General features: G+C 33.3%; 1 protein-coding gene across 5 annotated transcripts in view; it reads left to right on the top strand.

Annotated features, from left to right (window-relative positions):
- The window catches only part of DCAF6 (DDB1 and CUL4 associated factor 6), a 104,636-nt gene extending 82,236 nt beyond the window's left edge, over positions 1-22,400 (top strand). For all 5 annotated transcript variants that reach the window (XM_054693498.1, XM_054693497.1, XM_054693499.1 and 2 more), the window contains 8 exons: positions 2,969-3,084; positions 4,294-4,380; positions 4,586-4,913; positions 14,300-14,438; positions 16,575-16,731; positions 17,312-17,400; positions 19,120-19,225; positions 21,927-22,400. In XM_054693498.1, the coding sequence (XP_054549473.1) occupies positions 2,969-3,084; positions 4,294-4,380; positions 4,586-4,913; positions 14,300-14,438; positions 16,575-16,731; positions 17,312-17,400; positions 19,120-19,225; positions 21,927-21,991 (1,087 nt within the window). In that variant the 3' untranslated portion in view covers positions 21,992-22,400. The remainder of the gene's footprint in view (positions 1-2,968; positions 3,085-4,293; positions 4,381-4,585; positions 4,914-14,299; positions 14,439-16,574; positions 16,732-17,311; positions 17,401-19,119; positions 19,226-21,926) is intronic.
- The last annotated feature ends 335 nt before the right edge of the window (positions 22,401-22,735 follow it).

The following is a 22,735-nucleotide window of genomic DNA, read 5'->3' as shown; positions in this document are numbered from 1 at the left end:
TTCAAACATTATTGAATACCTTCCATATTCTAGAGACTCTTTTAAATGCTGGGAATATATTAGTGGAAAAAAATAGACAAATTCCTGCCCTCTTGGAGCATACATTGTAGGAGGATATATGATAACAATAAATAAGTGTATTGTACAATATGTTAGAAGGTGCCTAGTGCTATGGAAGAAAATAAAGCAGGTAGATATGATTGGGAGATCTAGGGCATCATTAAGTTGACATTTGGGCAAAAATTTGAAGGATAAGGAATAAGCCATACTTGTGTCTGGGGAAAGAGCGTTGTAAGCAGAAAGCCAGTATAAGGACTGAGAAGCAGAATTAGATCTATATATGTTCAAGGAGCTTGAGAAAAAAAAAAACGGTCTAACTGGAGTGGAGTGACTGAGGAGAGAATAGTAGAAGATAAAGTCAGCCAGATAAAAGAGGATGGTTTGTACAAGATAAAGAGGAAAAAATAAAAAAGAGTGTATCTCTGACAGCTGTGTAGAGAAATGGGACCATTGTGGAAATCAGGAGACCATAGCAGTAAGCAAGGTAAGAAGTGGTGGTGTCTTGTACCGTGTTGGGAGCAATGGAGGCAGCCAGAAGAGTATGGATTCTAGAAACATACTTGAAGGTACAGTCAGTAGAATTTCATTATGAACCCTAGCTTTTCATCATATCTATTGCCCTTTTTCTTCATAGATAGTTTAAAATCACAGAAGATTGTCATACTTACTCTGTTATGTCTTTCCTATTTTATCATGTTTCTGAATAGGAGTTGATTTCTTGCAAAGAATCTCATCTGAGCATATTTTTAGAAGAAATCTTTAATCCTACTCTCTTTTGAATGCTACTTTTCTGTCTCTAAAAACGACCATGGATTATATTCACTCATTCATCAGTTTCTCATTTCTTTATCAAAAAAGTAATTAGCTTTTTTCTAATTATGAAAGTATTTGACATTTCATTATTTTAAAAAAGCCTCAAAAATATTTGCAGTCTTTTTCATCTCTGCCAGTATTAGTGCTTCTTTTGTTTTAGTTTCTTTGATGACAGATGAGGCAGTAGAGCATACTGACCAAGAGCTTGAACTCTGAACTTGACAAGCTGCTAAACCTCTCTAAATTCCACTTTTCTCACTTGAAAATGGTCATATTTATTTGAGTCTATAAGTGATTGAGAAGATTTAATGAGATTATGTGGAAACAGGACATAGTATGTTGTCTGGCACGTGATAAGCTCTAAATAACTATTAGCTACTGTATCTTTTGTAAACTCCTTTTCCAGTTTCTACTGTGGTGTATATATTTTTCTTAGTGATTTATAAGAGCTGTTTGTTTATTATAGAATTAAGTAAGGATAATACCATTTGTCTTTCATTTGTTGCAAATATTTTCCCCAACTCGTCTGTCTTTCAGCTTACTTATAGTAGTTTTGCTTATGGTTTCCCCTGGGAGCTCCTGCTTAGAAAAGTCTTGTCCTTCCCAGGATTAGGGGAAAGTTTCTTATTTTCTTCTTATATTTCTATGTTTATATATCTAAATTACATGTTTAATCCTTCTACAAATTATTTTACCATAAAATATGATTAGAGCTGTAGCTTAATTTTCGCACGTGGCAGTTCCTAGTACCATTTATTTAAAAATTACTTATTTCTGTTTTTTAAATGCCATATTAACATGATAAATAAATATTTAACATGGTTACTTTGTCTTTTTCACCAATGTCACTATATTCCTACATCATTATTCTAATATATTTATTATCATAACTGTTATACACTGAGCATTTTATTAATGCCTATATATAGCTTTCTCAATGGAAAAAATAGATTTGTATATCACATTGACTTTTCTTTATGAAAAGTACTAAAAAGAGATACATGTTTATGGCAAAAATAATTTAGAATATGGAGGAAAGTATGAAAAAATCACTTGCAGTAATCCTCCTGATATGATACTTGACATTGGTACTGTCCTTTTTGACATTTTTTCCTGCATATGCACCCATGTAGATAGACATTCTTTTAACAATGTTATAAATGGATGCCCTTTAAAGAAAATCAAATCGACTTCTGCAATTAACCTAAAGGATTTTTATAAAATCTTGGCTAAAAGTCCATGATAATTTGCATTGCCTGTTAGCAATTCACTGCTATTTGTCTGTAACTAATGTGTTTTTTAAGTTATTACTGTAACTCTTAGTTTTATTTTTGTTGTTCACATTCTAACTTTAAGAAATTGTTGGCATTTCTATAAATTTAATTTTGTCTTATGTTGTTATATTTTCTTTCCCTCTCAGTCCTTTCCTTTACACATAGTACATGATTTATCACAGACTGCTCATTGAAAAGTTACTTATTTAAATGGGTCTAATACTGTGCTCTAGCCAAAAATGCTAACAGAATCATGGTCATCATCAGGTAGGTATTAAAGTTAAAACAAAAAACACCCTGTCCTACCAAACGATGATGCTTAATCACCTACCACATTTGAAACAACAGTCCAGAACTGAAAGTGATCTACAGAAGGCTGTTCAAAGGCCAGAGGAGTATCTAGACTTTTGATCAGATATTGATTTAAAGGTACCCCAGAACATTAAGGACTAAAAAGGACATGAGCAAAGACTATAAAACCTTCTAGGAGTTGGTATGGTGAACCATCTGTAGTGAAGACAAAAAGCAAGACAATGGAATTCAGTTAAAAGTCAATAAAGAGACATTGTCAAAACGCATATATAAAAGCATCAAAACAGCAAAGAAGTGCTCCTTTTGTATTTTTAAGTCTTTTTAAAGATTAGAGTGGATTAGAATAGTCATCTTAATTTTTTAAAGTAGTATTTTACAAGTACCATTAAAATAAATCTTTATAGTCTGAATTTTTAAATCTACTTTTCTAGCTGTAAGATACAAAAATTACCCTAAAGTTCAAGTTTATTAATTTCTTGGTGGAACTACTTAACTTATTTTGATGATAGGAGCAGTACTGCATCAAGTTCTCGAGGCATTGGGAACCACTGCAAATCTGAGGGTCAGGAGGAGCCCTTGGTCCCACAGAGTTCCATGCAGCTGCCAGAAGGAGATAGTGAGACAAGTAAGGTGGTGTTTTGCTTTTTTCATTACAGAAGCCCGGTATCAGATATCCAGCTATGTTTCCTAGTTCCTCAATACTGCAGTTTTGTTTCTTATTTTGTTAACAAATCACTTTGGCCTCTGTAGTCAGCTGTTACTATTGATAAACAGCAGGTGCAAGAAGTAGGGACTTTAGGTTGTCACAGTGGAACACAATCCTCATTGTAAACACAGGGGTCAGGATAAGTGGTCAAACACTCAAAAAATTTAGTTTGAATTATCTTTGTTTTTATAACTAGCAGTGAAATCCAGAGAAATTGGCATAATTTTTCACAGAATATAGGTGACTTATGAGGTAAAGGGGAAAAAAAGAGGAATGAAATCTTAACAAGTTGAATTATTTCATACTTGAAATATAATTTAGAGAGTTTTTCAGGAACCCTTTCTTACAATACTTTTATGTGGCCACTATATGAAATTTAGTGTCCAGCATGGAACCTTGAACACAGTAGATATTCAATAAATACTTCATAAATAAAAGAATAAATGGTATGGTGGAAACTTGGCTTTTGTTGGTGAACTTAATAAAGTATAAACAGATGTTGATTTATAATGCTGTGCAGCCAAAACCCATATAATGTTATAAACCAATATTATGTCAATGAAAATAAAGAAGTAAATTTTGTTTCTTATTTAATGAATGGCTCCCTCATTATCACAGAGTTTATAAGGATTTAATATGTGTACAACTTAACCTCATGGGTGTTGGAGTTAATTCCCAAAAATATATATGTTTCAGTGAGAAAAACAGAATTTAAGTTAGGTAGGGTTGACTTTACTGTTTGTTTATAATAGTTCAGATTGCACCAAATTCATGATATAGGGGGAAAAAAACTCAGCTTTAAGTTTAGATTTTTGAAAGAGAAAAAGCAAAATCAACTCATGCAGCTGTGAAGGATAATCTAAAGCAGAGATTCTCCACTGAGGATTTGTAAAGGCCCATACCTGGCTCCAAGAAGAGGCAGTCTGCAGAATTTCACCTCCATCCCTGTCTGTACAGTTTTGCATATCTACTTGCGCTGTCCTGGGGGGAAGTGTTGTCTGAATGCCAGACGTTCCCATGACCCAGAAAAAGTTAAGAACCACTTATCTGTAGAAAAGGTAGATTGTTAAAATGGCATGTATTTCCCTTAAAAAGTTGGATTTAATGATGATTTGATTCACTTGCCAGAAGTTCCTGAAGAATCATCAGAGGATGTGGCAAGATCTCAGGAAGATAAATCTACAGAAGACACGATTCAGAACCATACACAATCAGGTGAGTTGTCATATGGGAAAATAAGAAACCTTATTCTGTGTTAGTCTTTCCAGAGTTGGAGGCCATTTCCACATAGCTGTATTATGGAATTTTCCTCTTTGTATTGGGGAATTGGACTTTATATTAGAAAATGTCTATGTCAGCTTTGAAATTACATGAAATAATTAATGTTGCCAAAGTGACGGTTACTACTTTACTTCTGCAGCACAATCAGATAAGTTCACATCTGAGCCACTGGAGTCCAGCTCAGGAGAAAGGAATGATTTCAATCTTGATAACCCTTGTGGGGTTTCAGAAGAATCTCCTTTGTCTGAAAAAGACAAAGAACTAGGAACTTCAGATCCAACAAGCACAGAGGGTGCTACTAACCAAAATACCACCAATCCTGAGACTCAGTCTCATACAGAAGCCATTGGGCCTTTGGCTCATGAGGAAGCAGCATCCAGGGACTCTGCCCTCCAGGACACTGATGACAGCGATGACGACCCTGTACTAATCCCAGGTGCACGGTACCGGACAGCACCTGGCGATAGGTTGGTGACTTTTTAATTAATGTGAACTATAAAAAATACATTAATCAGTCTTTGTTTGATGTCACATAAAGGAATCTCTTCATTTTTGACAGTTGCTTGCTCTAAGTGCCTATTAGTCATATAGACTCACAGAATTTTTTAAATTGTGAATGACTCTACATATTATAATCTTGAAGCAAACCACATGAAGGAGGGGATAAAAAACTCATCTCCAGCACTTACTGGAGAGCTTGCTTCTCTACTACAGATTGAGAAAGAGGCATATTGAGAATGGCCATGGATTGTTTATGACGTCAGGGTTATATTTAGCTGTCAGTGCCCTGTGCATGTTCTAGCATTTGTCAGTTTTTTTGTTGTTGTTGTTTAGATTTTTTGCTTTTCTGTTGACTCTGGTGTCAAGGTAGTGTGGTAATAGTTCTCTTTTGGTAATATTATATTTTTCTCTGATTTCTACCAAACTTAATGACTCAATTTAGAAAAGGAAAAATTATACCAAATAACAAATACTATGACTACAATAAAGAATTGAATTGACAACATGTTCATATACTTTTTCCATTTTTCATTACATGCTCACCAGGCTATCTTATACTTTGTAGGAGGTAAAATAAATCTTTTAAAGTATATTGCATTCCATACTTTTTGAAAGCTATTTCTATAGTTAGTGCCATCATATCTCATTGTAAGTTCTGTCCACTTGCAGAGGATCAAATTTTATCTTTAAAATCCTAACAGATAAAGGGTAAAGAGCCAATCCACTTGTTTCTGTGTTCCATATATTACTCTTTATAAAATATTCTAACATTTCTGTCAACTGAAAACGATAATGCAAAGTTTAATTTCCCATCAAAGAAAGGCAGTGTTGTATTCAGTCAGAGCAGAATGGCTGGGTTTGAGTCTGGTGTCATCACCACTCACTAGGTATTTTTCTTCTTTCAAATAACTTAATGTTTCTATGTCTCAGTTTTCTTATCTACAAAATGGGATGGTAATTATCTAGAATCATTGTAATTTTTTTAATCATTCAATCATAAGCCCTGTCTCACATTGAAAATGTTAAATAAACGGTAGCTGTATTAAATAACCAAGGTATTCTGTGGAGCTTCTTCGACTTGAAAAAGAATGGTTCTAGAGATAAAGACTGATAGAGGACTAGCAACAATCCTAAACCAGTATAGCTTGCAGTCCAGTGGAACTGCTTTAGCTGTGTAAGGAAATGTGTCTTTAGTCATATTTAGCCAAAGTATTTACTTTAAAGTGACACTGTTTTTAGAAGTAAAGCAAGTACTTTTTCCTAATATTTATACTTACAAATTAACCATGTCTTCTCTTTACCTGTCATACATTAGTCTTCTGCATTCTTAGTACTTATTTACGACAAGTAAATCTTGCTTCCATTTCTTTTCATATTCAGATGGTGTCCCTTAGAATATCATTGCCATTTGATGCACATAGGTAAAGTTTCAAGCATAATACAATTTGAAAGACACATGATGGTTTCTAAAACCTGGGTGGAGAGCTGCAGTGTGTAATTATTTTAAGCTTGTACTACATTGTAGCCTTTTTATGTAAGCAAACACATTCCTTTGTTTTCTCTGTGTTATATAGCTAAAAACAATGTTAAGGTCATAAGTGAAAATAAAATTTAAGAATAAAATTTAAGAATGTAATTTCTAGTAAAATGCATCGTATCACTTATAGTGGTAATGTTTTTTTAAAAATTACTTTAATAGCTATTAGACACTTGCAAAAAAATCATAATTATTGACCATCTTTTATCCAAACTAATTATATTACTTTCACACCATGCCTGCTTAATACTGATGAAACTGAGGTACTAAGCAAGGGTTCTGTATATTTTAGACCAAAAAGAAATTTTTTTAAACGCTTTAGTGTAACATCAATGCGGAAGGAGGGAGAGAGTTTGAAAGTAAACCCTAGAGAATCCAAAACTTCCTGTATATTATCCCTAGTTAGGAAATATTCTCAGAAATTCTAGCTTTTTATTGGGCTTTAGTATTTATTTATTATTTTCATAATACTTAGCTGATTTATATGTTTTAGGAATTCCCCTAGGGTTTAGGTGTGCCACAAAGTTGGCACCTGGCAGCACATTGACCCAAAAACCCCAGGTGCTAAAAATAGAGTCTTTTCCAGGAGAAACATCAGGGACTGCAGCCGGGAACTGGCCCACTTCACGATGTCCTCTTGTATTCAGTCTCTCTTGATTGGATCCAGATTTGAAACTGCTTCTGCAACTATATATACTTTCCTGCTTCTTAAAAATTATTTAATATTCTGCATAATCAGTTTAAGTATTTAGGCTTATTAGTTTGTCCCAAATATTATTTTGCCTCATTCTATAGCATATACTAGTAAATTTACTCAAGAGTAATAGAAAAATAATAAAATTCTTACCTTCCAAGAAACTTAATTTCTTGAAGAAGACAAGACAAACATACAGGCTATTGAAGAACATGGAAAACAGTTTTAATAAATAATATAAGACTAAAAAATGTTATTTATGTATGTAAAATGTACGTACTGAGGTGATGCTAAAGTGATTATAGTGGCCATTTCACTATCACATCAATGTTTCTTTGACATTTTCATTCTTTCCCAGCTATTTGCCAAAAAGTTGTAAAGGGTGAAAAATCTTCCTTCTGACTTTTATCTAAACAGTTTTATGGCTCCTAACTTCTTTAGCACCATCATGATTATTTCTTGAACTACCAGTGTAAAGTATACTTTTTAATATTTATATCCCTTTCTAAGGGCCCTTCATCCTTGAGACTACTTCTAAATTTGGATGAATAGGTATGTTGACTTTTATTCTAAAGAGAGAAAATTTAAGAAGTTTTGCTTAAAAACATGAAAATAATAATTTATGAGCTATAAGCAGGCAGATGATTTGTGAGAATTTCTGTTTCCAAAGGAACAAAGGATTCCAAAGCTCTACTGTAAAATCACACCATTTGGTTTTTCAAGTGTGAGGAGGCATTCTATGCGGGATGAAATGCCCAGCTAAAAGGACACTTGTCTTAAAGGGCCTTCATTGCTGCCATTTCAAAAGCCCAGTCAAGATTAATTTAGTTAATTGTACAGAGAAATGGACCCAAACTTTAAAATGGTAAAAGTATATACTTAAATCTGGACTTTAATTTGTGTGAAGAATTGTATAGTAGATCATTTAATATTTTGTCCCAAATTTAAGTTTTAAAATGAAAACTAAAAAGATTATAGATAAGCCATTTTTGATACATGTTTAATAGAAATATCAAAGCAGTTCTTTGCAATGCAAATAATTTTTTTAAAGGATTTCCCTTCGTATAATTTGATAATAATCATGACCCAGGTTTTCACTTTTGGGTTGGGTTCAAGCATGAGAAGGAAATGTCTTAAAATTAAGGTCCTAACAACTAACATAGCTATTTTTAAATGGAATGCTCTTCTCATTAACTATAGCTAGTCTCGGTATAAATGTACCTGAGACTCTGTGTAGCAGACTTTTTTTTTTAAAGTCAGATAGTAAATATTTTAAACTTTGCTAGCCTAGCAGCAAAATAGAGGCTATTCTGTCGGTGCTTACATAACTATTTAAAATGTAAAAACTCTTCTTAGTCTGTGAGACATTGCAAAAACAGATTTGGCCCAAGAACCATAGTTTGTTGATTCCTGCTTTGTAGTAAATCGATTTAATAGAGAGAACCCAAGCCATAGTCTGTGGTAAAATACCTCTAGTGGCAGATATCAAAAGTGTGGAACAATGAAATCTATGAATCACCACATATTTGGTCCCCTTTAACTTTGTGTAGGGCAAAAACATAAAACATTAAATGGAAACTAAATTGAATAAGTAAATAATAATTAAACATACTTTCTAATCATGGTATTAAAAAAGTAAAAGTTGTATATGACCCCGTAGTGGTTTTATATCATTAAGATTTAGAAACATTTTATTTGGCTAGATTTAGAAACATTGACATATGCACTTGAAATAAAAGGCAAGTGGTCAGGGTTTTTTTGTTTTGTTTTGTTTTTTTAATAGATGATCTTTAAATAAGCTTTTCATAATGCCAAATCCATCTTATGGTAATTGGTATGATAGCCTGACTGGTAAGCTCTGCCTCTTGCCAAAACAAGAGGTTTTTTGCTCTCTGATAAAAGGACAACCATATGAGTAAGGTTCCTAGAGAAGTCCTATCTTGAGTCGTTTTTTACTTATAGACTCAATTGAGATGTCTAATAATTTTTTGGTAAAGATTAAAGGTATTAATCCTGACAATCACTTATAAACTTTCTCAGCTGCCTAGAAGTTTGGTTCCTAAATGAACTGCTCTGAACTATGTGTAATGTGGCCTTCATTTTTAAAACCAAAATTGTTTTCATTCTGTAAATTTGCCACTATCTATTTAATCATCATCACAATTACTTTCTGTATTTCTAATGATTCAAGTTTACTCTTTATTAAAGAAAATTAAAGAAAAAATAGTAATCACAGAAAAAAATCAACTCTTAGAAAGTTAAAAGCTCTGTTGTTTTTTGGTTACATGTTATGTAGTCTAATGTTAGAATAAATGAGTCAGCTCATAGCTTAATTTTTCTTTTTCTCAAAAGAACAGTTCAGCTTTGCGGAGCGTGATGTGGATGTTCCAGGGATGGTATTGATAATAGGAGTCAGTGCAGTTCCTACATCCTGTATTAACAGTGTTAGATCTAATCTATTCAAAGATAAAAGGGATTAAGTGTAATGTCTTCTTTCTTTCTTTAAGAGTGTTTTGTTTTCTTAATTTCCTCATAAACATTTAGTTGAATGACATATTCTCACATGATGTCCTGAATCATAAAGGCAACCAAAGTATTTTTTCTTTAATTTAGATCATTAGTGATAAAAGTGGTGAACTTAATGCTTTAAATATTTCCTTCTTTAAAGTTTTTGTGAGTGACTTTAGTTATTGTGTTCCCTTCACTAGATTTAATATCAGAGGAACAACAATAGGTGATAGAATAATGAGGTAATTCAGTATGTTCCTTCATTTCATTTTTTGTTACAATGAATTTGCCAGGTCCTCTTTATCCACAGCTAACCACCTTTCCTATTAACAGTTAATACTTCTTTGAACTTACTGAACTCAAAGTGCTAAGCATTGTAAAGCAGGTTGCTTTTCACAAACTATATTTAGCTGCATGCACTGCATGGAACTAGAATGAAAATAAATTTCCTGTATGCAGGTATAACTGCTGTTCACTTCAAGTGTGTCAAATGACAAAATAACTATAGTCTGAAATCATGCTCTTTATATTGGTTACTTGCTTTGAATATTTTTGGGAAGAATGCAATTTATGTTTTTATTTTTAACCACTTGATTAGGATAACGGTTGCAACTTTTTTTTAAAGAAAGATTGATTTATTTATGCATACAAGAACTGGGGTACAGGCCAGAGGTGTGGGGGTGGTGGTGAGAGGATTCCCCAGAGACAGAGAGGGGAACAGAACAGACAGATTGACTGAATGAAATACACTGCTGAGGGGAGCAGAGGGCGATATAGGAGAGGTCTGCTGCACCATGTGGATAGCTCCCTGGAAGGGGATGAAACTCGTGCTGTGCTGTAGTGGTGGCAGATAGCTTCATAGGTTGAGTCTTAACCCCTTGTGCCATCAGGGAGGCCCCAGTTGCAACTTTTGTTACTGTTCACATTACTCCTTTTTCTAGAGATCAGTGTCTAAACATGGCCTTGAGTCTAATTCTGTGCACAGGTTTAAGGTCTTAAAAAGAAAGTGGTTTTCTTATAAATAAGGATATCATACATCATCAAGTATAACTTTAAAGTGAACCTCACTCCCATTATTCATCTACCGAATATCTGGTTTGTTGACAAAAATCAACCTTGTACCTAATTCTCAAGGCATATTTGTCATTTATCATTACTTTCTAAAACAAAGTGGAATATAAAACATAGGGCAAATATCAGAGATATACAAATTGATAGAATTCCCTATGGAGAATACAGAAATAATGAAATAAGCCAAAAAGTCTTAAAAATATGTAGAAATACCTGGGTAAAGTCTGATCTCATGAAGATTCTATTATAAAAGTCTCATCATTGGTTTTGTTTGTGTCCTGGTGGTTTAAGATTGTTTTAACAGTCAGGCATATTTGAAATACTTTTTTGCAAATTGGTCTATTGCTTATTACCACTTTTTAATTAAATGACAGTAAAATGGAATTTGAGAGAACTTTTTAATTTTCTGACTTATATCTTTACCCCAGGTACTCAAACCATTTCTGCTTTTTTTAAATTGGGTAAACATATGTTAAATTATTTTACCTTTCTGGTAAATTGAACTTACTATTTTATGCAGTAATCCTCTCTGTCCTTAACACTGCTTTTTATCTTAGTCTATTTTGTCTGGTGTTAATAAAACTGTGCCATCTTTCATTTGATTTGTATTTGTACAATATCCTTTGCTTAAAACCTTTCCTTGTCATCCTCATGCTCTAGATGTATCCTGGACATCTCTCTTTTGGTGAATTTAGTCTGTTTAAACTTACTCGCTATAACTGTATTGGAACTTGTTTCCCACTTTTTACTTCTAATTATCCAGTTTTACCTATACTTATCTAATTATCCTATCATGCCTATACTTGTGTACTTTTTAGGATTGATTGAGATCTAGATTTTAAAATTATTCTTTAGTAGGATAGTTAAACCAAACAATAAGCAGTAGACTGGCCATATTGTAAAGCAAACTTTTAAATGGAGTGAGCATTTATGATCTGGTACCATCCACAGTGAGTCTTAATTATTATCAACTGTCAGTTTAGGCACACATTTTGTTTTAAATGATTTGAACTTCCATCTGAATTTTTAACTTGTCATACAATTCTTTTTCTATTCATAGCTCCTAAAGTCTTTGGCTGTCTGCAAGGTTATTTCTGTTTCCTCTGCTACCTGATACTTTCTTCATCAGAATTTTTTTCTTCATTGGTTTCTTACTAATTTTTAAGTGATTCAGAGTGTTCTTTACTTCCATTTCAGAATAAAAATAGAGAACTATTCATATTGATTGTTTCTTTTGAAGCATTTGAAGTCCTAAACCTTGCCAGGTTTATCTCCCAGTCAGAAAATCATGAGAGTGAATTAAACATACCAACTTTCTGTCCAGAAATTTCTAACTATATCTAACTTCAAAATATATATGAAGACCCCTTAAAAAATATATATATAGCATGGGATAGTTTTTAAACACTTAAAATAAGCCTATAAAATTTATAGTATGCTTTTATGAGAAAGAAAATATCAGTATCTTTTTATTGTAGAGTTATTGTAAAAGTAGTAGTTAACATAGTGCTCACATACTTGTTTTTAAAGTATTAACAATTTGTTGCCTGGTTTTGCAGAGCCTTTCTGTGCATGTATAAATTTTTCCCTGAAAATTTCTTTCTTTACCTGTACCTCAGTTTCATCAGTTAATACTGACATTTCTCATATAGTTGCTTATGAATCTTCCTTGTGCCTTGCAATGGTGACATAAATACTCCAGCCAGTGGATGCACCATAATTTATTTAACCTGTCCTTCTTATGTGAACATTTTAGAGTATTTCGAGTCTTTCTCAAAAAGTACTTCAATGAGTATATGTATTTGCATATTTAAGTTTTTTAACAGTGTACATTTTTCAAAAATAAAATTACAGCTTCAGAGCAAATACATTTAAAAATTTTAAATAGGTATTTATTTTCTCTTCAAAAAATACATTGTACTGGAACTCTAATACGTTGTTGGTAGGAGTATACATTGGTGCACCCACTTTGAAACATTGTTTAGGGGGATCCATTAAAGTTGGACATGCACTCTGTGATTCACCATTTCTACTTGTAGATTTATATGCCCAACAAAACCATGTACATGTGTTCACCAAAAATATAAACAGCTGTTGATAGTAGTGCTATTTCAATAATTGATTTCTATCAACTGTTAAATGGACAAATTACACTTATACAAAGTAGTATTGTATATTTAAAATAAAGTGGATGACCTCTACAATGTTCAACTAAAGAAACTAGACACAAAAGAATATATACTGTATTATTTCATTTAAATTTCACAAACAGGCAAAATTAGTCCGTGATGTTGGAAGTCAGAATAGTGGTTTCCTTTAAGGGGAGAGTAATGATGGGAATTAAGCACTGGGAGAGGACTTCTGGTTATGCTGTTTCTCAGTACTGGTAGTGGGTTACATGGACCTGTTTGTTCATTTGTGGATTATACACATATGAGTTTATATTTTCTTGTACATGTATCTATTTCACTGAAAAGTTTACAATAAAAGGGTGCAGTTTCTTTGTATATATGGAACCACTTTTGGCTCCAACCAGTAGTACCTGTTTTCTTGTACTCTTACTACTCTGATGGGCATAAAAATCTTTTTTATCTGATAGATATACAAAGAGATCATTTTGTGAGTTTGAACACCTTTTTTTTTGGTAAATTAACTGCTCCTTTCTTCTGTAATTTCCCTACTCATATCTTTTCCCTTTCTATTACAGTGTTTATTTTTCTTACTGATTTGTAGACTTTGTGTTTGGGATTTTCAGTCTACTGTATGTCAAAATGGTTTTAATAACAAATTTAAACTAGCAAACGTGTTATGTAATATAATGAGTTAGGAAAAGTTTCTTCTAATAATTAAATCAGTCATAAAACGGCCCCATTGTTTTTCAGTCTCTAGTTTTGTCACCAATTCTGATCTTAGGAAAGTAAAATCTGCCTCCCCCATTTAGTCCAAATCTGTATTTCAATGTAGAGTCCCTGTAGAATGATTCTATTTGAAGATCCTTGTTTTATTATGCATATATATTCTCTCTCTCTTTTTTTTTTTGACTAGTCTGTTGTTTGCTGTATAATGTTTAAATAAATGTCACGCCATAAGTAATTTGCCTACTGCTATTATACATTGCCCTTAGCTTTGCTTGGTTTTGCTTTATGCATTTACCTTTCCTACTATGGGGAGAAAAATAGCAGTGAATAGGATTTCTTTTATTTGTAGTAAATTTCACTTTGAACTTTGTCTGTCTTATATTTTTATAAAATAGCCTTTTAAAAAGCAGTGTGCCGCATGCTCTTCTCTTTTCTCTCTCAACCAGTACCAAATTTCTAAGTGATCTCTTGACTAAAACATTTTGTTTTAGTAACTCAACTAGTCTGATGTAGTCTCACTCTTGTGTCTGCCTTTTTATGCTTTTGGTTGGAGATGCCTTATTGAGATGACTTTTCAAATATCTAGACTCATCACCATGTTTTAATGTTCCCATTTTCATTGTGTATTGGCCTGTGAATTTTTTAAATTTATTTTTGTTTTTTTCTTTCAAATGTAATTTACAGACGCTCTGCTGTTGCCCGCATTCAGGAGTTCTTCAGGCGGAGAAAAGAAAGAAAAGAAATGGAAGAACTGGATACTTTGAACATTAGAAGGCCACTAGTAAAGATGGTTTATAAGGGCCATCGCAACTCCAGGACAATGGTACTAAATGTTCTTGCCATTCTATGAAGAAATTACAGCTCATTAGTATAAATGTTTTTTCCATCATGATTCTCTTCATATATAGTAGTGTGATCCCAGTGTAACATTATTGCATGTTCACAATTACTTTTTTTTTTTTTTTAAGATTTATTTATTTATTTATACAAGCACTGGGTACAGTCAGAAGCGCGGGAGGGTGAGAGAATTCACCAGAGCCAGAGCAGAGAGTAGAACAGGCAGACTGATGAAATACACTGCGAGGGGAGCAGCGGACGGCAGGAGAGGTCTGCACACCATGTGGGACCCTCGCCGGTGACCAGGGATCAAACCGGCGCCGCAGAGGCTGCAGGCAGCTTTGCAACCCAGCGCTCAACCACTGCGCCTCCGCACCACCAGGGAGGCCCTCACAATTACTTTTTTACCCAAACATGTTTCTTAAAGTCTCATAGCATATTGTGAAAGACCATTATTTTTATAAAAATATTCTACCTTCCTGGGATTATGCTCAGTGAAATAAGCCAGAAGGAAAAAGAAAAATATCAGATGGTTTCACTTACAGGAAGAATATAGGGGAACCAAATAAGGGATTGGGGGGGAAAATAATAATTATAATAAATTTTTAAAAATTAACGGGTAACTATATAAATCAGAGATATGCTACAGGGGAAGGGGAAGGAGAAGAATCAAAACAGGGGAGGGAAGAGCACAGGGACTATGGTGATGGTGCACAGGTGAATTGGTGGTGGGAATTTTACAGGGACTATACCCGAGAGGAGAAAGCATTCATTGTACAAAAATAAAAATGATGTAAAATACTAAAATAAAAAATATTCAATTGTACAATTTTTTAAAATTTAACTCAGCAGTAATCATTGTTTCTTTTTTGGTCTCTGATTTGCTGTCTGCCCTCTGGTAGATTTTTTTTTGGCTTGTATTAGCACCCTTTGTTGGCTTTGGAGAGAAGTATTTGCATATATGAATTCAGATTCATTGCAAAATATAGTCAGATAACTTTAATTGTAACCCTTTCAAGACTGACAAGAAAGGATTTATTATAGTAACTTTTTCTATCTATAGTGTTATTTACAAGAATCTTGCAAGATGATTAGTTTAAGTGTTACTCCAAACCATTCATATCTGGAAATTGTTCTTCTTTTACACTCATTGAATTAGCAAAAAGTACCTACAGAATTGGTTTTAATCTGCTTCTTCAGGGTCTGGGCAAAAGGTTACCTTGGGGAGGAAAAATAATTAGCTCTCATAAATAAATGTATATTTATTTATAAAATATAAATATTTGATATTAACAGTTTAATCATTCTAAAAACAATTTAATCATCATTATTAATAGAAGTTGCCAATGTATATTTCTTGCAGTTTGCCAGTTAAAATTTTGGATGAAAATAGGAGTAAGAATGAGATAGGAAAAGAAGTAAATATACAATAGATCCAAGTAATAGCAAAACTCACTCCTCTCTTTTATTTTGCCCAAAATACCATAATAGCAGCTGCAGATAAAATGATTGAAAAAAAATCTTATCCAAAGTACAAAGATTTTTGATGAATCATTGGGTACATCCATTGAAAATGTCATTATAATTATTCTAATACATGATATTCCTTTGTTTCATTGCTTCCCAGAAATAAATGTTTATTTATAGCATTTCCTTCTCACTTGTGAGAACTTCTAATAGCTAATAAAAAGTTTGGTTCTTTTTGACCTTTTGGCATAAAGCAAAATACAGAAGGAAACAATTCATTTTTTCCCTGTTCTTATTGTAAAGTTCAAATAGAACTATTTAAGTTCAGTGTGTGTGTATGTATTTCCATTTTTCTGTCCAAAACTTTCAAATCCCCTTCATTTATTTAGCAGTTATTAATTCAGTACTTACTATTTACCAAGGACTATTTCACACAATATAAATATAGTATTAATATAACAAAGCAAAATCCCTATCTTATTGGGGAACTTTTCATTACTTATGACATATCACCCCTGCTGATAAATCTCCATCCATCATGATTTTAAGATACTAGATGACAAAGACTTTTCAATTTGTTTTATTTTCTAAACTAACACATTTTTAAACTTGTTTTAATGACTTTGACTTGAATTTTCTTATAACCTCCTCTCAGATAAAAGAAGCCAATTTCTGGGGTGCTAACTTTGTAATGAGTGGCTCTGACTGTGGCCATATCTTCATCTGGGATCGCCACACTGCTGAGCATTTAATGCTTCTGGAAGCTGACAATCATGTGGTAAACTGCCTGCAGCCACATCCATTTGACCCAAGTAAGATGACCTTTTAGAAGGCAAGGGCGAGAAGTCATAAGTGTGATTCATCAGCTCCTGTTTTTTCCTAGTTGTTAATATAAGAATAATCCAAATTATCCTCGTAGGTAACCACCAGAGTCGATTATAGCTCTACTCAGGTTTAAAACAGAAAAGGCCTATAACCTGCTTTTGGCAGAAAGTATGGAAGTTAAAAAGGTATTCTCCTAATATTCTAAATTTTTCAGTTCTAAATGGTTTGACTCACTGAACTTTTCATTACTTACCCAAGTTGAACCTTTATAGTCTTTATGTCTGAATTAATTTAGCAGAACAAAGGAGCACTGGGTTGTTCTTGTATTCCATTTGAAATTACCCAGGTCCTCATAAAAGAGCAGTGAGTAAGAAAGAAATTTGAGTGATTTCAAGATGGTCTTAAAATTATATTTTAGGAAAGTGAAAGTAGTATTCTCAGTTAGTAATTAAATGTACCAGTCCTTTTCCATTCCTGCTCAGTTTTGCTCTATATACACATATATGCATGTCTTGAATTAATGGACTGTTTCTAAGTTTTATATTAATATGTACATTTTATTTCTAGTTCTAGCCTCATCTGGCATAGATTATGACATAAAGATCTGGTCACCACTAGAAGAGTCAAGGATTTTTAACCGAAAACTTGCTGATGAAGTAAGATTTTTATTATACTTAGTATAGACCATATTTCACTGTGTTATTAAATTTTTTTAAATTAAAACAGCTCAATATTAATTTGGAACATAAACAAGTTAATGCAATCAACGAAGCTAAATTTTAAGAAAAAGAAAAATTTAGAAAAAGTGCCTGTAAACTAGAAAGGTAAAATTGAAATGCATTTTGCTAATTAGAATATGAATTATTACTAATGCCATATTAAATGTATTATTTAGGAAAAATTGTTCTTTAAAAAAAATTGTCTTAAGAGAATAGTTTATTATAGCTGTTCTCCATAATGGTAGCCAGATAGCAGAACAGATAATTGGAGAATTTTTTCCTTTATATTTTAAAATTTCTTTAGCTTCTTGTTAATAGTTTTCACATTGAGTTCTATGAAGCTCTAGATTTCTTACAGAATTATGAAAGGAAAGGTAGATAGAAAACCTGAACTCTGGGCCTTTCCCCTCCCCAACTTTAAGCAGGGTTTTTATTTATGAGTTTCTACATAAGATTTCTTACAAAAATGAAGGTCCATTAACTGTTGTACTTCTGTGGATGGGTGAGTTGATGCTACACTGCTTAATACAAAATAAAATAAGAGTCCATTGCTAAAAATGTTAGTAGGTTGGGAAGCCAGTACTCTAGACCAAAGTTGACAATTCACAGCACAATTCCCATATATTTTTTCACTCATTTAATAGACATTTATGAAACACTTGGTATATGTAAAACAGTGGGATGAATTTGAAAAGATAAACCATGCCCTCAGAGCTTCTAGACTCCTGGGAAGACAGATACATGAACAGTCAGCTAGAATATAGTGTGATCATTATCAGTCAGAGATGTACGTGTGGTGTTTTGGAAACTTATAAATAACAACACCTGAATTCATAAATGGAACAACTGCAATGGGGAAGTCCTCACAGAGGAAATAAAAATTAGACTGAATTCATCAGGCAGACAAGGAACAAAGGAGCATTTGAGACAGCATATGCCAAATTATGAGAGGATAAATGAACCATCAGAGTGCTGAAAATAGATAGAGTTCATGTGAGAAAACAGCTCAGTTGTCTAAAAAGGTAGGTGGGGCAAAGTTGTAAAGGTCCCTGGGTGACACCCTTGCAAGTTGAAAATGTATTTGATATAGCTGGAGAATTGTTGATCATATTAGCATTTTTTTTTTCCTCTCACACTACTTTCCTTCTTCCTTTTTTTCCTTTGCCCATGGTTGTATGTTAGATCTGTAGGTATTCATGGATATTCATTCTGTCTTTTTCTTCATCCGTAAGATACAAGGCATCAATAATTTGTCAAAAAGGTTTTCATCCCCATATTACTTAGCCTCAGTCAAAGTAACATTTTCTCAGAGAAGTCAAGTAACCCAGGGACAATAATTTAATACTACTATGTTACTAAAATTACCAAAAATGATAAGCAGACATAAAACAGACTGCTTTGGAAAACAAATTACAAGTAAAAGTTAATTGAAATTCTTAGATGATTAACTTCAAAATTTGACCTTTATCTTTCTGCCAGTTTCTTACTCCCTCAAATGCAAGTTGAAGTAATTGTTTGGCACTGAATAGCTTAAGGTGGAAATACAAACAGCAAGCTTATGTAGTCATTTCTCCTAAGACCTTCTGATTTTTTTTGTTCTCCTAATCTCCAGTCACTCTTACGATCTTTGACATGGTTGCTTAACTTGCCTCATAGGTTATAACTAGAAATGAACTTATGCTGGAAGAGACTAGAAACACCATTACAGTTCCAGCCTCTTTCATGTTGAGGATGTTGGCTTCATTGAATCATATCCGAGCTGGTAAGAACTGTCCATGTACTATTAAATTCACTTATTATATCTGAAAAACATGTGCTACTTAATATCTATTGAAAGGGGTGTTATATAATTTCCTTAAATCACAAAATGAAGGCAGCTTAATATCTGAACCAGGAATTCTGTGACTGCTTCATCTTAGTACAATAACTTATTTCCTCTTGGACTTAAATTTATCAAAAAGTACCAAAATGAAAGACTTAAAAACTTTCATCACCTGTGCTTTACTTCTCAGAGGAGAGGATCATACAATAAACTGTAAAATATATTAAGTACTGTTTAATGGTGGGTTTGGTCAAAATTAATCACAGCTGAGACAAAAATCAACATGACACATTGCCATTATTGAAAAGGATACTTCAGCATATCTTTTTCAGTTTTTTTGCTTGTTGGTTTTAGATGATAAACTGTGAGGTTCAGTGCCACAGATACACAGAATATGTGTATTACAGATAATGTTAAAGAAAGAATTGAATAATCTATATTCATAACAACAGAAAATATACAGTACTATAAACAAAACATGTTTATCAAACAAAAGCATATTTATCACTTCACTGACTTCATAAATCAAATTTCTTCATAGCTGGAGTATTACCTATCATTTAACGATAATAACAGCCACCATCTGTAAGTACTACAATGTATCAGGCATCATGCCAGACATTTCCAATCTTTCCTCATTCAGCTCCAACCCTTTTACAAAGGTCATTTATAATAACTTAGACCTTCTTAGTCTATAGTTGCCAAAGATTTGTCGCTTGAACAACTTTGCAGTTTTACTCCCTCAGTAGAACTTCATAAACAAAAGTTTTCATTTAATTTATTTCTTAGAAATTGGGTTTACATTCTGAGAGAGATGACTCTGCAGCAGTTGAATAAGTTGGATTTGAGAAAAGAGCTATTGTGCCCTCTTCCTCATTCTGGAAGCCACTGTCAATTATTCTGTTATGTGTGTAAGGAACCCTTGGCCTTACATCCTTATGGCTTGCTTTGGACTCTGCAGAATTCTTTCACCTACTCTGAACTCCCTGATTTAAAGGCCATGACATTTCTTAACCCTCCTTTTCCCTCATATCTTCATTCATAGTGTGACAACCAAAAAAATTTAGGTAAGAAAACTAAACCCTTTGAAATAGGTGGATATTGCTTCCTCATAGTCCACTAATAGGACAGAATAGGTTGTCCAGTGTAGTCAGTGGTGTCGAGGACTCCTGTTCAAGATAATCTACTTAAGAAGAATAGCAACTTCATTTTGTTTTCTCATGAAAGAAAATCGCACAAAAAATAGTGTAACCTTATAGTACCACCCCTTCGAAGCCTTTTATTGGTCAGAAATTCTGCCACTGTGTTTGATTCCTTCATGATCTATGAAGGTCTATTCAAATCTTAACTTACTTATTTTAAAACCATTAACTGAATGCTTTACATAATATCAGCTAAAATCTGTTTAATACAGGTTACAAATCATATACATAATCTCATTACCTTAACACTGAAATGGGGTTAGCATAGAGGGGATTTCATTTCATTCACTTGGACAGTTAGATGGTGGTGTTAACTTCCAATCCAGTGGGAATAGTGTTAACAGGTAACAAAACCTCAGGATTCAGTCTTCTCTTGCTATTGACAGTAGGATTAAACAGTTCTCCCTATATCTAACCTTAACCTTTCCATACATTCTCGTGTTACCTTGGAGAAAAGTTTTCTGTTAGCTTCTTTATATTTCCTAATGTAAATTATCATTTTACATGATAAATATTCATTTATTGGGTGAACCTTCATTAAACTTCTTGTACTAGGCCCTGAGGCTTTAAGATAAGTAGAAATAGCTCCTGGCCGCCCATAGCTCCCAGTCTAGCCTACAAGAAAACAGGCAGTGAACTGAGTGGGAGCATCATTGTAGGGTTTATACAAGAGTATCTGAAATGTGGAGAAAAGAGCTTATAATTCCACCAGTTGGGTGTTTTAAAAAAGTCCAGTAAAACTTTCACAAAGTGGATAGTAATTGTATTGAAATGTACAAGCAGCACCTGTATAGCTGAAGAATTGGGCGGAAGTATCCCAAGCAGAGTGCCAGCCAGGGTAAGTCATGACAGCTCAGAAGGACATGCTGTGCTCATGCACCAGTTTGTAATTGAATGTTCATCTGTATTTAATCTATAAAAACTCTTGGAAGGTGAAGACTGTGTCACTTTCAGTCACCATTGTGTCCTTAGTTCTTAGCACAATTCCTGGAGCATAGCAGATAATTTATTATAAAACTTTTTATAAAAAGAAATACATAGATGCTCAAAAATGGTCCCAGATTCTCTCATGCAGCCTGCCGCCCTCTCCCCTTGTCTCTCCCCTGGTGACATCTGATCTACCTCCTTAGACTCTGACACTCAAGAACAGTTTGAAAACTGACCACGGAAGTAGACCATAATATATTAAGATCTTTAGGATTTTTTCTGCTTACTTTTTATGTTTAGATTACATGAATAGTCAAAATTAATATCCTGTTCCCTCCTTTTATCCCGAAACAAAAATTATCCTCAGTAATGAACTGTTTTTCACATAAGAATTTGTTAAATTTTATGTATTTTGATCAACTGTAAGTAAAAGACATTGAAAAGTGTTTTAATTGTCATACTAAAATAAAAGTATTTCTTTTTTTGTGAATCTCCTGTCTTGTGTTTTCCAGACCGGTTGGAGGGTGACAGATCAGAAGGCTCTGGTCAGGAGAATGAAAACGAGGATGAGGAATAATCAGATCCTATTGGCAAGCACTTAGACGTTCTAAAATTTGTATAAGACATTTACTATATTTTTTCTTTACAGAGCATTAGTGCAATTTTAAGGTTATGATTTTCTGGAGTTTTTTCCTTTTGGGGAGGATAACCTAACATTGGTTTGGAATGATTGTGTGCATGAATTTGGGAGAGTTTGTAAAGCAAAACTAGCAAAATGTTTTTAAAACCTTTTGCCATGAATGCAGAGTGCTAGAAAATGCAAAGTGCAATATTTTCCCTAACCTTCAGATGTGGGAGCTTGGATCAATGTTGAAGAATAATTTTCATTATAGTGAAAATGTTGGTTCAAATAAATTTCTACACTTGCCATTTGCATGTTTGTTGCTTTCTAAGTAAAGAACTTGGTGGTTTTAAGATATCCTGAATTTGACTTTTTATTTAATATCTTCTTACTTTGACCCATGTTTTCTAATTTTTCTGTACATAAGACTCTGTTCTTTTCCTAAATTTAATAACATGTTCTTATTTTGATTTCTGTGTGATAGAAGTGTATAGAAGAGTTTTTTTTTCTTTCTCATTCCAATGTACTTTATCTCCTACCATCATTTCTCATGGTTAGCAGTACATATGGGAGTCAGGCTTCAAACAAAAATGACAGAGCTTCATGGATTTTACATGTTATGTTAACCTAAGCTAGTTTTCGAAGCTCTGGCTTCCTCTCTCTGACTTCTAGATTTCAGCTGAAGTTGTTGGCCATCTA

Source organism: Talpa occidentalis, unplaced genomic scaffold, assembly GCF_014898055.3.
Source record: "Talpa occidentalis isolate TD23 unplaced genomic scaffold, MPIMG_talOcc4v2.1 talOcc4.12, whole genome shotgun sequence".
NCBI classification, from domain to species: domain Eukaryota; kingdom Metazoa; phylum Chordata; class Mammalia; order Eulipotyphla; family Talpidae; genus Talpa; species Talpa occidentalis.
Note: the sequence above shows the minus strand (reverse complement) of the source record. Positions and strands in the feature narration are given on the sequence as shown.